General features: G+C 49.6%; 2 protein-coding genes across 2 annotated transcripts in view; one reads left to right on the top strand and one right to left on the bottom strand.

The window, feature by feature from the left end:
* TGM4 (transglutaminase 4) overlaps window positions 1-9,135 on the top strand; it is an 18,766-nt gene extending 9,631 nt beyond the window's left edge. The window contains 6 exon segments of the mRNA XM_007131015.3: window positions 556-657; window positions 2,218-2,499; window positions 3,079-3,126; window positions 3,129-3,364; window positions 4,883-5,019; window positions 7,597-9,135. Coding sequence (XP_007131077.1) covers window positions 556-657; window positions 2,218-2,499; window positions 3,079-3,126; window positions 3,129-3,364; window positions 4,883-5,019; window positions 7,597-7,834 — 1,043 coding nt within the window. The 3' untranslated portion in view covers window positions 7,835-9,135.
* A 1,285-nt stretch (window positions 9,136-10,420) lies between these two features.
* The window catches only part of ZDHHC3 (zinc finger DHHC-type palmitoyltransferase 3), a 56,963-nt gene continuing 54,816 nt past the window's right edge, over window positions 10,421-12,567 (bottom strand). Inside the window, exon 7 of the mRNA XM_007113716.4 lies at window positions 10,421-10,808. Coding sequence (XP_007113778.1) covers window positions 10,551-10,808 — 258 coding nt within the window. The 3' untranslated portion in view covers window positions 10,421-10,550. The remainder of the gene's footprint in view (window positions 10,809-12,567) is intronic.

Here is a 12,567-nt window from a genome sequence, read left to right as displayed (position 1 = left end):
GATCTTCCCGGACCGGGGCACGAACCCGTGTCCCCTGCATCGGCAGGCGGACTCTCAACCACTGCGCCACCAGGGAAGCCCCAATTAGGATTTTTGAAAGCATGAACATCTTTGGAGCCCAGCATCACTCCCCATCCCTCCCTGCCACCCATTGCTCTGTGGATGCTTGGGTCCAGGAGGCACTGACAGGCCAGGGCCACTAGTTGGGACAGGAGGAAAACATAAACATGTCATCTGCAGAACAACCCTAAAGGTAGGTGTTCTAACGATTACCATTTTACAGAGGAGGAAACTGAGGCACAGAGAGGTCAGCATGTGCCTCAGGTCAGCTGGCTGGTACGCTCCTTGGCCCTTTGTCTTGGTCCAACTGCACCCCCACCATGTTCTGAGATGCTCTGTGGGGCCGCACTGGGGGCTGTGTGGCCAGGCTGGGCTAGGCTGCCAACACCTTGTTCCACTGGGGGTGGGCACTGACCATCCCCCCTTGGGAGACCAGGGGCCAAAGGGAGAAGTACCAAGGGTGAGGCTGATCACCCCTGCCTGGTGTCATCTCAGAGCTGAGAGCATTGGGCATCCCAGCACACAGCATAACCGCCTACGATTCAGCCCATGACACTGAAAATAGCCTCACAGTAGATACCTACCTGAATGAGACAGGCGAGCCATCTCTAGCATGACTGAGATTCCATCTGACATATCTGTGTCCATCAGAGTGTATTTGTGTTGGTTTTGTGTCAGTCTTTCTTTAAGTAGGGCTTTTAGGCCTGGGGAGAGGCAAGCAGGCCTTGCATCTCTTTTTAAAAATGTCCTCATTGAGGTTTTTGTATTATCTGACCAGCCGATTCAACTTGCTATGACCTTCATGGCTTCCCAGTGCTCCCCAAATGAAATAGCAGTTCCTCAGCCTGGCCTTCCAGCCCCTTCAGAGTCAGCCTCCAGTTCCTTTCCTGACTTTACACCCCAACTGTGCTGCTCCCTCTTCCCTTAAAAGTCTTCCCCCCCTCCAGACCACTGCCTCTGCTTTCCCCATCTGCTACTTTCTTTTCTGAGGTCTCTGCTATCCACGTGCCCCTTGACCCCGCCCCCCAATGTGTGTTAAGTTTTGTTTGTTTGCTGTTGCTGTTTGTTTAGTAACTTTCTTGACAGAGTTCTGCCAAGTCTGTATTCTTTGTTGTACGTGGCCACTGACGTCTCTGCTCAGTGTGCTTAGTGGTCAGCTAATGACTGGACAGGAGTTTCCATAAACGTCTTGGATTGATAAGTCTCCTAGCTTTTGCCAAGGGGCTCTGTGTAAAGTTGGGGTGCACATTTAGTGCTCTGGCGGGCAGTTTTCAACTCTGCCTTAGCCTTCACTTCCTGCCTGTACAGGGACTCAGGGTCAGTCAGAGGTGACAGCTTATGGCCTTCTAGGTCTTTCCTGGGCATGTGCACAGCCCTACACATGCACGTGGCTTTCTAGATTCCCAGGAATCTGTCTGAGCTTTTCAAAGCCCCTATGGATGTTTTTCAGCTTTTCCTTTTAAGTTTTTTGGTGAGCTTTTTCCCTCAGCTGTTACTGTTGCCTTAGGCAACTTCAATGATAAACAATGCCTTTTTTTTTTGACAAATGCTTTTGGGTTAAGGCAAATTATAAGGAGTGAGCTCTGAACCAGCTCAAAGATAAGCCCCATGGGTTGGGGTTTCCAGGGGACTGCCAGAATGACAGTTCTCTGTGGTAGATATTTGGAGATCCAACCCCTTCTTCTCCCTTCAGAGGTGATTAGGCTGCTGGTTTTCACTGTGATTGTGGTGCTGTTGGATTTTAAGGCTACTGTGGAGCTGGGGAGAAAGGGATGGGAATCAGCAAGTTAAAAAAAACCATAAAACACTCTATTGTTACAGAGAATAAATGCTCCTCAGATAGTTGCAAGCCTTTGGTTAATTTCAAGGGTTCTGAAAAAGTTGATTTTGACCGTTTTTGCCAATGTTCTCATTGCTTTTATGGAGGAGTGAATTTTCAGAGGTCTTTATTCTGCCATTCCCACTGACTGACATCAGAATGTGCTATTTTTCAGGCATGGTGATTTGAACACCTCTCTGTGAATTCATAGCCCTTGGGTCCCTGGAATGTCGCTGGAGTCCAGGCTGGTGGGTAGGCTGCTTCTGCCTCTGGGGTGCGTTGGGACATCGGGCCCGTGGAGGAGCCCTCTGAGGAAACTGCTTCTGGGTCTCACTCAGGCTCCCCTGAGGAGAGGGTGGTCATGGACCATGCCTTCTCTTTCCGCAGTTATGAGAGCGAGTACAAACGACCCCAAAAAGAGGACCTTCTTTAGATGTATGTCCAGGCAGATCCTGTGCTGCTGGGAAACCCTATCAAGTTCACCATCACTCTCAAAAGAAAGACAGACAGCTACCCCAAAGACTGTCACATCTCGGGCTCCCTTGAACTGCAGACATACACGGGCAAAAACGCCACCAGCCTGGGCATCCTTCATAAGACCACGCAGAGGCAAGGTCAAGGTACTGGAACCATGGGCAAGAAGAGGGATCAGAGTCCCCACTATCTGAGATGCCCCTCTTCTCTGTGGACTATTTCCATACACTAACAAATGTGTGCGTATGAGTAAACACAAACAAACATTTATTAAGTACCTACCACCTGGTAGTTACAAGGAATCTAGGCACAGAGAAAACGGGGGCCAAATAGACTACTAGTCCAGGAGCCTGGGGTCTATCACAGAGTCAGAAATTAGGGGTGCTGGAAGTGTCATTAAAAGTCTCCTTTTATGATGGCAAAGATTTTATCTCAAATGCCTAATCTAATCAATGGGTTGTGGGTACCCAGGGCAGTTGAGAATGGGCGGAAAGCCCCCAAAACAGCTATGATGTCTCCATGGACTCAGGTTGGGAGCCTGGAGAACGCAGCCAATTATTATTCCACCTTGAGCCCAACTTCTTGTTTTCCAAAGAGAGGAAGAGACTTACCCAAAATAACCCAGTTCCATCCATCTAGGTTTCATCTAATTCTGTGCTTGATGATCACTCATTTGGGGGGTCTATAATAAATGATCACACTCTTCCTCTCTAGCTCTTTGGCAGCATCTGAAGAGACTCTGCCCTTGGACTCCAATACCTACATGGGCAGCCTATGTTTGATGATGAACCAGTCATCGAAAGTTTCATAATTGCAGGAATTCTAGAGTCCAAGGAAATGACCGCCTCTCAGGAGTTTGCATCTTTCCAGTACCCTGAGCTCCCTGTAGAGGTTAGCCACCTGCAGGCAGAAGGGTCTCCTGGCTGGAGTTCGGCCTTGGCTTGGGGGTGGGGCCCTAAGAATCCTGGAGGGACCCCTGACCCCTGGTTGGCTTATTCTTCAGGTCAATTGTATTCCTAAGAAAAATGACACCTTGCTTTTCCAAATAATTATTTCTGGAGAAGTGATGGATCAAACTTTTTTTTTTTACATTTTTGGTCAACTGAATTCTTAACATTTTAATTTTTGGAATAAGTAATTACTTGCACATTGTACAAAATTCTAAAGATGCAAAAGTTACAGGGGCCCACCCTCCTGGAAGGCAGTTAGCCGTCTTTAATTACTTAATTGTCAAGAGTTTCTCTTGGGGAATTTCACTCCCCACCCTCACCCAAGTGGCTTAGCAGAGTATTTCTTCCACCTCCTGAGAGGAGTCTGGGAAAATGCACCTCTCTCCAGCCAGTCATGGTTCCAGGGATGTTTGAGGTGCCTTTTAACAGGTGTTCTAGCTTTGCCTGGCTGGCCTGCCTTTTAATTGGCTCTGACGGTATTTCAGGAATTAAGAGGTTTTAGCTAATATATCTGCGTTGCCAAAGGCATGGAGAAACCACAGGGTGTTGGTGGGGAGTGGGAACTGTTTCCGAAGAGCTAGATATTTGGATGAATATTACAAATGAGGTGAAGCCTGAAACATGCAAAACATGATGTAAGCCCAGGGGATCCCTGGGTGGAGGAGGGGCACCAGGTCTGAGGTGTGGGTCTGAGGAAGAGGGCTCAGCCAGGGCCAGGTGGGGGAAGTGGGTACACCAGTGTCAGATGTTCTGGCCAGATTAGAGGTAGGGGCACTCTGAGGGAAGAAGAGAGCTTAGCTTCAGTTCTGCTTCTTTCTCTGGGCTGCTCTGTGAGGCAACTTGACTGACAGGCCCCTTTTGGGATTTTGGGTCTTGTCTGTGAGGAGGTATGATATCCAAGGGTATGGAAGGGAGCCCTGGTGTGGTGGGCGGGAGCCTGTGTATTAACCCTGGAGCTCGGGAAGGGCATCTATGGGAATCCTCCCTCACAAATGTCCCTTGTTTAAAGGGCCTTTCTGGGGAAGCCTCCTTGCACCTGTCTGTCTTGCTAGATGGGGCATCTCAGAACCACAGGCTGCAGATGGGGCTGGGGGGTGCAGGATGGTCCTTAGTTTGGTGAAGAGGGATCCTGCTTAGGGCTGCAAAGAGGCCAGGATACAGGTCAGGCTTCAACTCTGGTTGGCATGGGATGACACGTCTTGAGTTCCTTAAAAGAGAGTCTGACAAAGCTCAGGATGTCAGGTTATTTATACATATGCATGATTGCTGGCAACACCAGAAGCTAAAGAAAGGCATGGAACAGATTCTCCCCTAAAGCCTTCAGACACACACACACACATATATATATATATATATACACATATATTTTTCTTTATCTGTTCATGGATGCATAATATTCTATTGTAATACACACACACACACACACACACACACACACACACACACACACACACACACACTTTCCTGGCTTGATATAACTCATCATTTTGGTTCTATTTCTCTGCTTTAACTTACCATGAAAACATGTACCTGACTCACACTATCTTCTCCCCCCCTTCTCATCCCCGCCCCACCACAGCTGCCTGACGCAGGCAGAATTGGCCAGCCACTTATCGGCACTTACATCTTCTAAAATGCCCTGCACGTCCCTTTGACAGACACCAAGTCCTCTGTGGAAAGCCTGGGCGTCTCCCCGCTGCAGACCATTGACCAAGGGTGAGTCTACTTAAGCTGTTCTTACAAACAGTGCAGAAAATCTCTCCAGGACATAGATCTTTGCTCATGTATGCAGGTATTTCTGAGATGTGAATTCACGGTAGAGGGTTATAGGGTCAAAATATAGATACATTTTGCTAATGCCAAACGGCTTTGGGAAAAGATTGCATTGATTTATGCTCCACCGACAGATCTTTTTGATTTTTGCCGACACAATGGTTGGATAATTTCAGTTGTTTTAATTTGCATCTCTTTTTGTGAGGCTGAATATTTTTATGTTAATTGACTATCTCCTGTGAATTGCTTGTTCATATCCTTTACCTATTTTGAGTCATTAATTTGTTCATATTGTGTGTAGTCTTTATACAGAAAAGTGTTATTGCTGCAAATCATTTCACAGTCTTTTTTTAACCTCTAAATGCCTTTCACCACTAGAACTTTGCCATTTTAATGTAGCCAAATTTGTTAATTCCTTCCTTTAGGGATACTGGGTTTCATGTCACCCCAAGAATATATGTTTCCTATGCTTTTTCTAAAACTTTTGGCTTTATACTATTAGGCACCTGGAATTTAATTTTTTAGCGTGTGGAGTGATGTAGATAGAGCTCCAACTTTCTCAAATAATCTATCATTTCCTAGTGTTTTGAAATGCTGCTTTCATACATCTGGGTCTCTGGACTCTTTAATTTGCTTATTTATCTTCTCCTACTGCAATGTCATACCATCTAAAGTATTGTAGTTCTATAGGTACATATTGATACATAGTAGGCAAATGCTCCTCACCACTATTTTTCTTGTCCATAGAAATTTTAAAAGCTGTTGGGATTGAGATTGCCACTGCATTGAATTTACCAAGTTATCGGTGGCGGGGGGGAGAATCATGCCAAGTGACTACACTGAGTCTTCCCATCTAGGCATGTGGGATATTGTTCCATTTATTCAGGTCTTCTTTGTTACATTTAGAAAAGTTTTATTGTTCATACACAATTTGCACATTCCTAGTTGGATTACTTCCAAGATGTATTTATAGCTTTTGTGAATGAAATATTTTTCATTATATTTTGTACTTGCTTGCTGGACTATATGGAAACTATTGATTTTGATACGCTGATAGATCTAGCAAAGGACTTGACCAAACTCTAATGCTTTTTCCTGAACGAAGGTTTCTGATGGTCTATTTCTTACAGGATGTCTGAATATTCCAAGGAAAAACCAGTAAACTACTATTTTCCTTAGACCTTAAGATACAGACAAATTAACTGGGGGAATATTGTTAAAATGTGTATTCTGACTCAGCAGATGGGGCTGAAGGCTCAGAATCTGTGTCTCTAACAGGGCTCCCAGGTGATGCCAGTGTTGCCAGTAGTGTGGCCCCCAGAGCACATTTTAGTAGTGAGAGGCTAGATGATTCCTATTCTGTGATCCATCATAAAACAGATGTTCCTCTTGCATTTCATATGAAACAACTGTTGCTAATACCCATGGAGCAAGAACATCTGTAAACGCGGGCAGGATTCCTAGGAGGGTTTGTGAAATGTCAGAGCTGGAAGAGCCCCTGGAAGCTGGTTTAACCACCTTGCTTTACATCGGAGAATACTGAGGCCCAAAGAGGCGGTGGAGTCATCTAAAGCATCAGAGCTATGTCCCAGATCTGGTAAGTGCCATACCGGGGCCAGTTTATTCTAACTAGCCAGGGGACTGGCCTTCGGCAAGCCTCAGAAACTGAACCTCAGTTTCCTCATCTATAAAATGGGGATAATAATACCTGTTCACTGCATGGCACAGCTGTGAAAGTCAAATGGGCCAAACAGCGAGAGGAAAATGGATAGAGAATGGCCTGAGTGCCTAAGAGGACCCAGGTCTGTCTGGCTCCAGAGGTCATGCTTGTTCCTGGACCTTTGTCTTCCCCCAGGGTGATGGTGAGTGAAGAGGAAGCCTATAGGCCCAGGGGGCACAGACTCAAACTGGCCAGACCAGTTGACGGTAACAATGGGGACAGTGGGGTATTGTGGACAAACAGGAACAGGGAGGACCGAGGTAAACAGGAATGGGTGCTGCCACTCACCTCATCTAACTGGGACTGTGTAGGAACGTGGGCCCTGCACTTCCGGATCTTCTGACCTTTCAGAATAAGCTAGAGGAGCGTGTGTGTTCTTCTACAGTGTAAAGCTCCTGGGTCTTAAAATGCGGCAGTGAATTCAAGTTGTAAAAATCACTGTGTGGATCAGACACAGCAAGTCAGAGATTAAACTTGTCCTTAGCTTGTCAGTTTATAAACAGTGCTGCCAACAGCTGAGATGCTACTGGCACCCCTGCCCTGCCCTGGTGCCATGTTCCAACCCTGACAGGCTGCATCTGACTCTCCAGCATGGATTGAATCGTCAGTATTCATCAAAAGCTCCCTAGGTGCTTCTCACAGCACCCAGCATGGATGCCCACTGTGCTGTGTCCAGGAATGGCCAGGACCCTTCAAAGAGGCTGAGCTGAGGTTGGGACTCCTGGTTTCTCACACAACTTACCTCCCCTCTCCTACAGCATCCTCAGCTGAATGCATGTCTGTGTGTCTGAATCTTTCAGGACGGTGAAGCCAGGTGAGACCGTTAGATTCCAAATAAAAGGCATCCCAACAATAGCTGGACTTGAGAAATTTATCAAGTTTAGTTCCAATCAGTTGAAAGAGGTTCATGCTGAGAAAACTGTTCTCATCACAACTAGCCTTTGCCTGATGCCTTGGAAAGAGGCAGCAGCTCTGACTGGCTCTAAGCCTTGGCTGAGCGTTTCAGCATTTCCTGCTTTGGGATTAGCTTTCAGATAATTAGATTTTATTACTCATTAGATTTCAGATGATTAGATTTGATTACTCATATGAGGGCAGATTCAAGAGCCAGCTGGGTGAAAGTTAGCATTCAAAGGCCAACACAAACCACAGGCAGGAGGACCCACTAGGCCAGGTCATGTGGAATCACAGGGTAGCCTGCTGACAGCTAGAAACGCCCAGCCTGGGCCACAGAACCTCACCTCCCTGCCTTGAGTCATGGCCTCAAAAAGCAGGGCCACCACTATCTGCAGTCAGAACCAAAGGCGTCCACAGCCACAGAGTCCCTCCCTGGAGACACAGGCTATCAGAAGCTGCTGCCCACTTGCCCCGTGAGGAGGGACCACCTCTTCAGTCCCAGAGTGCATCAGCCCTGGAAGCACCAGCCAAGTAGAGTCTTCTGCCAGAACGGGGCTGGGCCTGCTGGAAATATATTCTCTCCTCGCTATTGTCTGCCTGAAATCCCACCCCTCTTCCTTCCCTGAGGTGGGGGGGCCTACCTGAGGAAGAGCAGGAGGACGGGGCCTTTCCCTCGGATCTCTGCACACACCAGGCCTGGGCCTGGGCCTGGGCCTGCCTGCCAAACCAGAAGCAGGACTGAGGGCCAAGTGCTGTCTGTTCACCTTTGACTTTCGACAACTTCAGGCAACTTGAAACTATGGCACCTAAAACCCAGCTTCACAGCCCCTACGCTTCCCCATGGTTGGTGAGCCTTCGAGGCACCTGTAGTGTAGTAGGCATGTCCAGTCTTCCATGTGGAAGGAACCCCAGCCCCTTGGTGGTGGCAAATGACCCAGTGGTCCCTCCTACTTGATGACTGATGGTGTTGGTAAGTTAAAATCAGGAACCTTCAAGGGGGCCAATGCGGGGGTGGGGGGTGAGGGAGGGAGGGAGGGAGGAAGATGGTGAACGGCCCCACCTCTCCTGGTGAGGGAGCCTGCATACCTGCTCCCTCCATACAGCCCCTGAACCTTCTCCAAGGAAGCCACAGCCTCCTCACCTGGTCCCATCCAGACATTTCACTCTCACTCTAACAACTGCAACGTCCCCCTCCTCCAGGCAGCGTTGGGAGTGATCGGAGAGCACCCCCCCGTCATACCAGGCAGGCCCATCCCAGGCCCTTACCCTGCTGAGCACTCCCAGCTCACGCGGGGTGAGGACGGCCAGCCCCGTGCTCCCAGGACATGCTGCTGGACCCCAGATCCCCTTTTCAGGAAGGCCTTCCCTTGGGAACCATCTTGGATGTGGCCCTAGATGTGGTCTGTGAATTTGCTGATCCTGTTGCTTCAGTTCCTCTCTCTCACGGCCAAGGAGGTAAGATCCATCCCTCTGTACCTCCCATTCACTCCCCCATCCCCAGGAATAAAGCTGCCTTTGTGGCCCTGTGGGCCTCCACCTCGGGGTGCAGAGGGGGCAGGCCAGCCAGAGGGGTCCTGACTTGGACCAGATCCAGGAAAAGAAGGGTGTTAAACAAGGGTGCCCCTTCCTGACCTTTGGGGTAAAGAAGACATCCCAAGGGGTGCCCCACGTCTGCCTTGCCCACCACCTCATCTCACCAGTGCTGGTGGCCCCACAGGGCTGGCCTGGAAGCAGAGCTGTGGGCAGCAGCACAGGGACCCACCAGAGATGCCCTCTCTGGTGGTGTGTGTGTGTGTGTGCGTATGTGTGTGCGTGCGTGTGTGCGCGTGCCTCTGTGTGTGGGGGGGGTGGGGGTGAGGGGCTGTTTCAGTCTGCAGGCCCTGGCCATGATGGGCACTGTCTTGGGAGAACTGGCCTAAAACACTGAGGCCAGAATTCTGGTCAGTTCTGCCCACGTGGGTGGTCAGACTCTCTCCAGGATGGACAGTTAAATGCAGTTCTCATAGGGGAGGTCAGAGTTCCGGTAGCTCTAAACAGGTTCTTCCTCCCGACCCTCCAGTGGGAATGGACCGATTTTTAGCCACAAGGCAGGACACCTCCGAGCTGACTCAGGGATTCTAGTATCTATAGAATGGGAGCTAAGTTTGGGTGTTACTGTCATAACTCAGGCTTGCTTCCAACCTGGGCATGTTCCGTGTGTGTGTGTGTATAGCCTGCTGTTGGAGTCCTCTCTCAAAACAAGCCTGAGCCCTGAAGGTAGCTGAGGCCGCCATGCCTTTCTTCTAGTTTAGGCAGGCACCAGGGGGAAGCCCTTTTGGGGGAGTGACCAGGATCCTTGCAGCCTTTCCAGGTCCATCTCTCCTGATGCCAGTGTCCCACCCCAGGTTCCCAAGGCCAGCCCTGCTCTGTTCTTCCATCACAACCGCACAGCCTTAGTTCTCAAAAGCCAGGAGCCTGGGCCCCAACCTTCTCAAGAGAAGACAGACATCCCAAGAAAGGACAGAGGCCAGTTCTTTTCTGCCCCCAGGCTGCCCTATTCAGAGCTCCCTTTGCTGGGTGAGGCTGCACAGGCTGTGAAGGGCGCCCAGCCTCAAAGAATGTTTCCTGACAATCCCTCATGGGCAGATGAGCTCAGAGCAAGTTTCTCGTCTTCCTCTGTCACCCCTAGTCCACCCCCATCCCCGACCTGGTCCAACGTGGGGAGAGGGAGGAGGGGTCAGAGGACGGCAAGGCCACGGGGGTGGTGTGAAGGGAGCAATGGGTGCAGGTGAGCGAGTGGTGCGCAGGAGCCCTGTGGCCACGATGGCGGCACGTAGGGTGATGCGACTGCCTGGTGCCTGGCCTTCTCCCCACAATATCATTCGTCCATCACCTCCACAGAGTCCTCGTCCTTCCTCTGCTCTGACTGCTCCTCTGGTGTTTCTGTGTTCTCAGTGTCTGACAGCGATGCCACGTGTCGCACCCAGTCACTGTCACTGAGAGGCTTTGGATGACGCGGTCCGGAGAAGGGGTTGAACCAGTTCAGGGAAAAGTCCCCACCAAAGGTCTCTTTGACTGACTTCCAGCTGCCTGAGCGTTCCCTGGGCTGGTGCTTTCGTTTGAGGCGCTCAATGCCCTGGAGGGACAATGGGATAAAGAGGGTCAGCGTGGGACAGCCATGCACCATCTAGCACACCCCAGGTCCTAGCACAGCAGAGCGCCAAGGCCCAGAGCCAGGGGCTCCCAGAGGGTGGGGAGGGGCTCGGAGCAGCACAGCAAGCAGGGCCTGTGTTTCCCACCAACTCCCCTCCTTTCCTTCCGTAGGAGCAAGGGTGCCCGGCCAGCTGCTGCGCGGTGACCAGGCTGCCCAGTGGCTAAGGGCCAAGGAGTAACAACTCAGGCCTCTGCAGGCATGAGCTCGGCCACCTGTCCGGAGACCACCCAGAAAGACGACCCCTCCCCAAGTATCCTGGGCCACTCCCCCTACAGCAGGCGCAGCAAACCCAGCACGAGGGAGGATGATGGGGTTAAGGGGGAGCGTAGGAGACACACGAAGCGTGAGGTGAGGAAGCAGAGGTGTGCACAGCGAGTGCCAACATGCAGCGGGCAGCTGGAGGGTGCACGGGGCCGCTGCGAGGGCGCAAAGGCTGGCGTCGAACCTGCACATGCAGTAGACATGCCCTGTGGCCTCTCCCGAGCTGCCCACTCACCTGCCTCTGGGTGTCGGCTGCGCCAGGCCACAGAAGAGGGTGTTGGGAAGGGGGAGAAGCCAAAGGAGTTAAAGGCACAGCCAGGCCAGCTCTCCAGGCCCACCACACCCTCTGCAGAGGCTTTACCCCCACTGGGGCTCTGCCTCCTCCATCTCTTCTGGAAGCCAAGGAGATTTGTCGTGGGCTTCCCAGGCACAGGTACTGCTCACTGACAGCGCTTTCCACCTCGGAATGACCTCTGAGTACCTAGTTCTAGGTTTTCTCTTCTTTTCCACACAAGATCCTTACATAACCAGCATAATTCTTTCTGTTGTGCAGAAGGAGAAACTGAGATACACGCACAGACTGAGATCTGGCCACACCTGGGCCAGTTCCTCTCCACCACTCTTTCTTCCTACACCATCTCAGAGGTTTAAGTTTCTTGGCTTTTGGAAAAATGGTAGGTTAAAGAACCTGATCTCAAAGTATCTCCTCATAAGATACTTCCTAATTACCAAGGGTAAAACAGTACCTTTACAGTAAGGAAACTTCCCAGATATAACTTTAACCAAATTGAAGTTAACATCACCAATAATGAAATGTATCAACATCACGTGCCCTCGGATACGGTGCCCCAAGAAGGACAGAACATCACTTCACTGGTTTTCCTGCCCAAAAGGCATAATCTCAATCCAATTATGAGAAAACATCAGACAAATGCAGATGTCAGGATATTCTACAGAATATCTTCAACAGGATAATAATCTTCAACAGGATCAAAGTCTGATGAAATTGTTTTGGAACCAGACAGAAGTGTTGGTTGTACAATATTATGAACGTACTAAATGCCACTGAACCACACACTTTAAAATGGTTGCTTTTATGTGATGTGAATTTAACCTCAACTAGAAAGAGGATCAGGTTCATGAAAGACAGGGAAAGACTGAGGAGGAACTAAACACACAGGACAAATGATGCAATGTGGCATCCTGGAACAGAGAACGATACTAGTGGGACAGCTGGAGAACTCTGAATAAAGTATATAGATTAGTTAATGGTATTGTATCAGTAAACTTCCAGGTTTTTATATTTGTGTTATGGTTTTATAAAATGTTTACATTTGGAAAGACTGATTGAAAGGCATATGGGAGCTCTTTGTACTATTTTTTTTTTTTTTTCTTTTAGCGGTACGCGGGCCTCTCACTG

The sequence above is a fragment of the Physeter macrocephalus genome, chromosome 18 (genome assembly GCF_002837175.3).
Source record: "Physeter macrocephalus isolate SW-GA chromosome 18, ASM283717v5, whole genome shotgun sequence".
Lineage (NCBI taxonomy): Eukaryota > Metazoa > Chordata > Mammalia > Artiodactyla > Physeteridae > Physeter > Physeter macrocephalus.
This window is presented reverse-complemented; position numbering and strand designations above follow the sequence as displayed.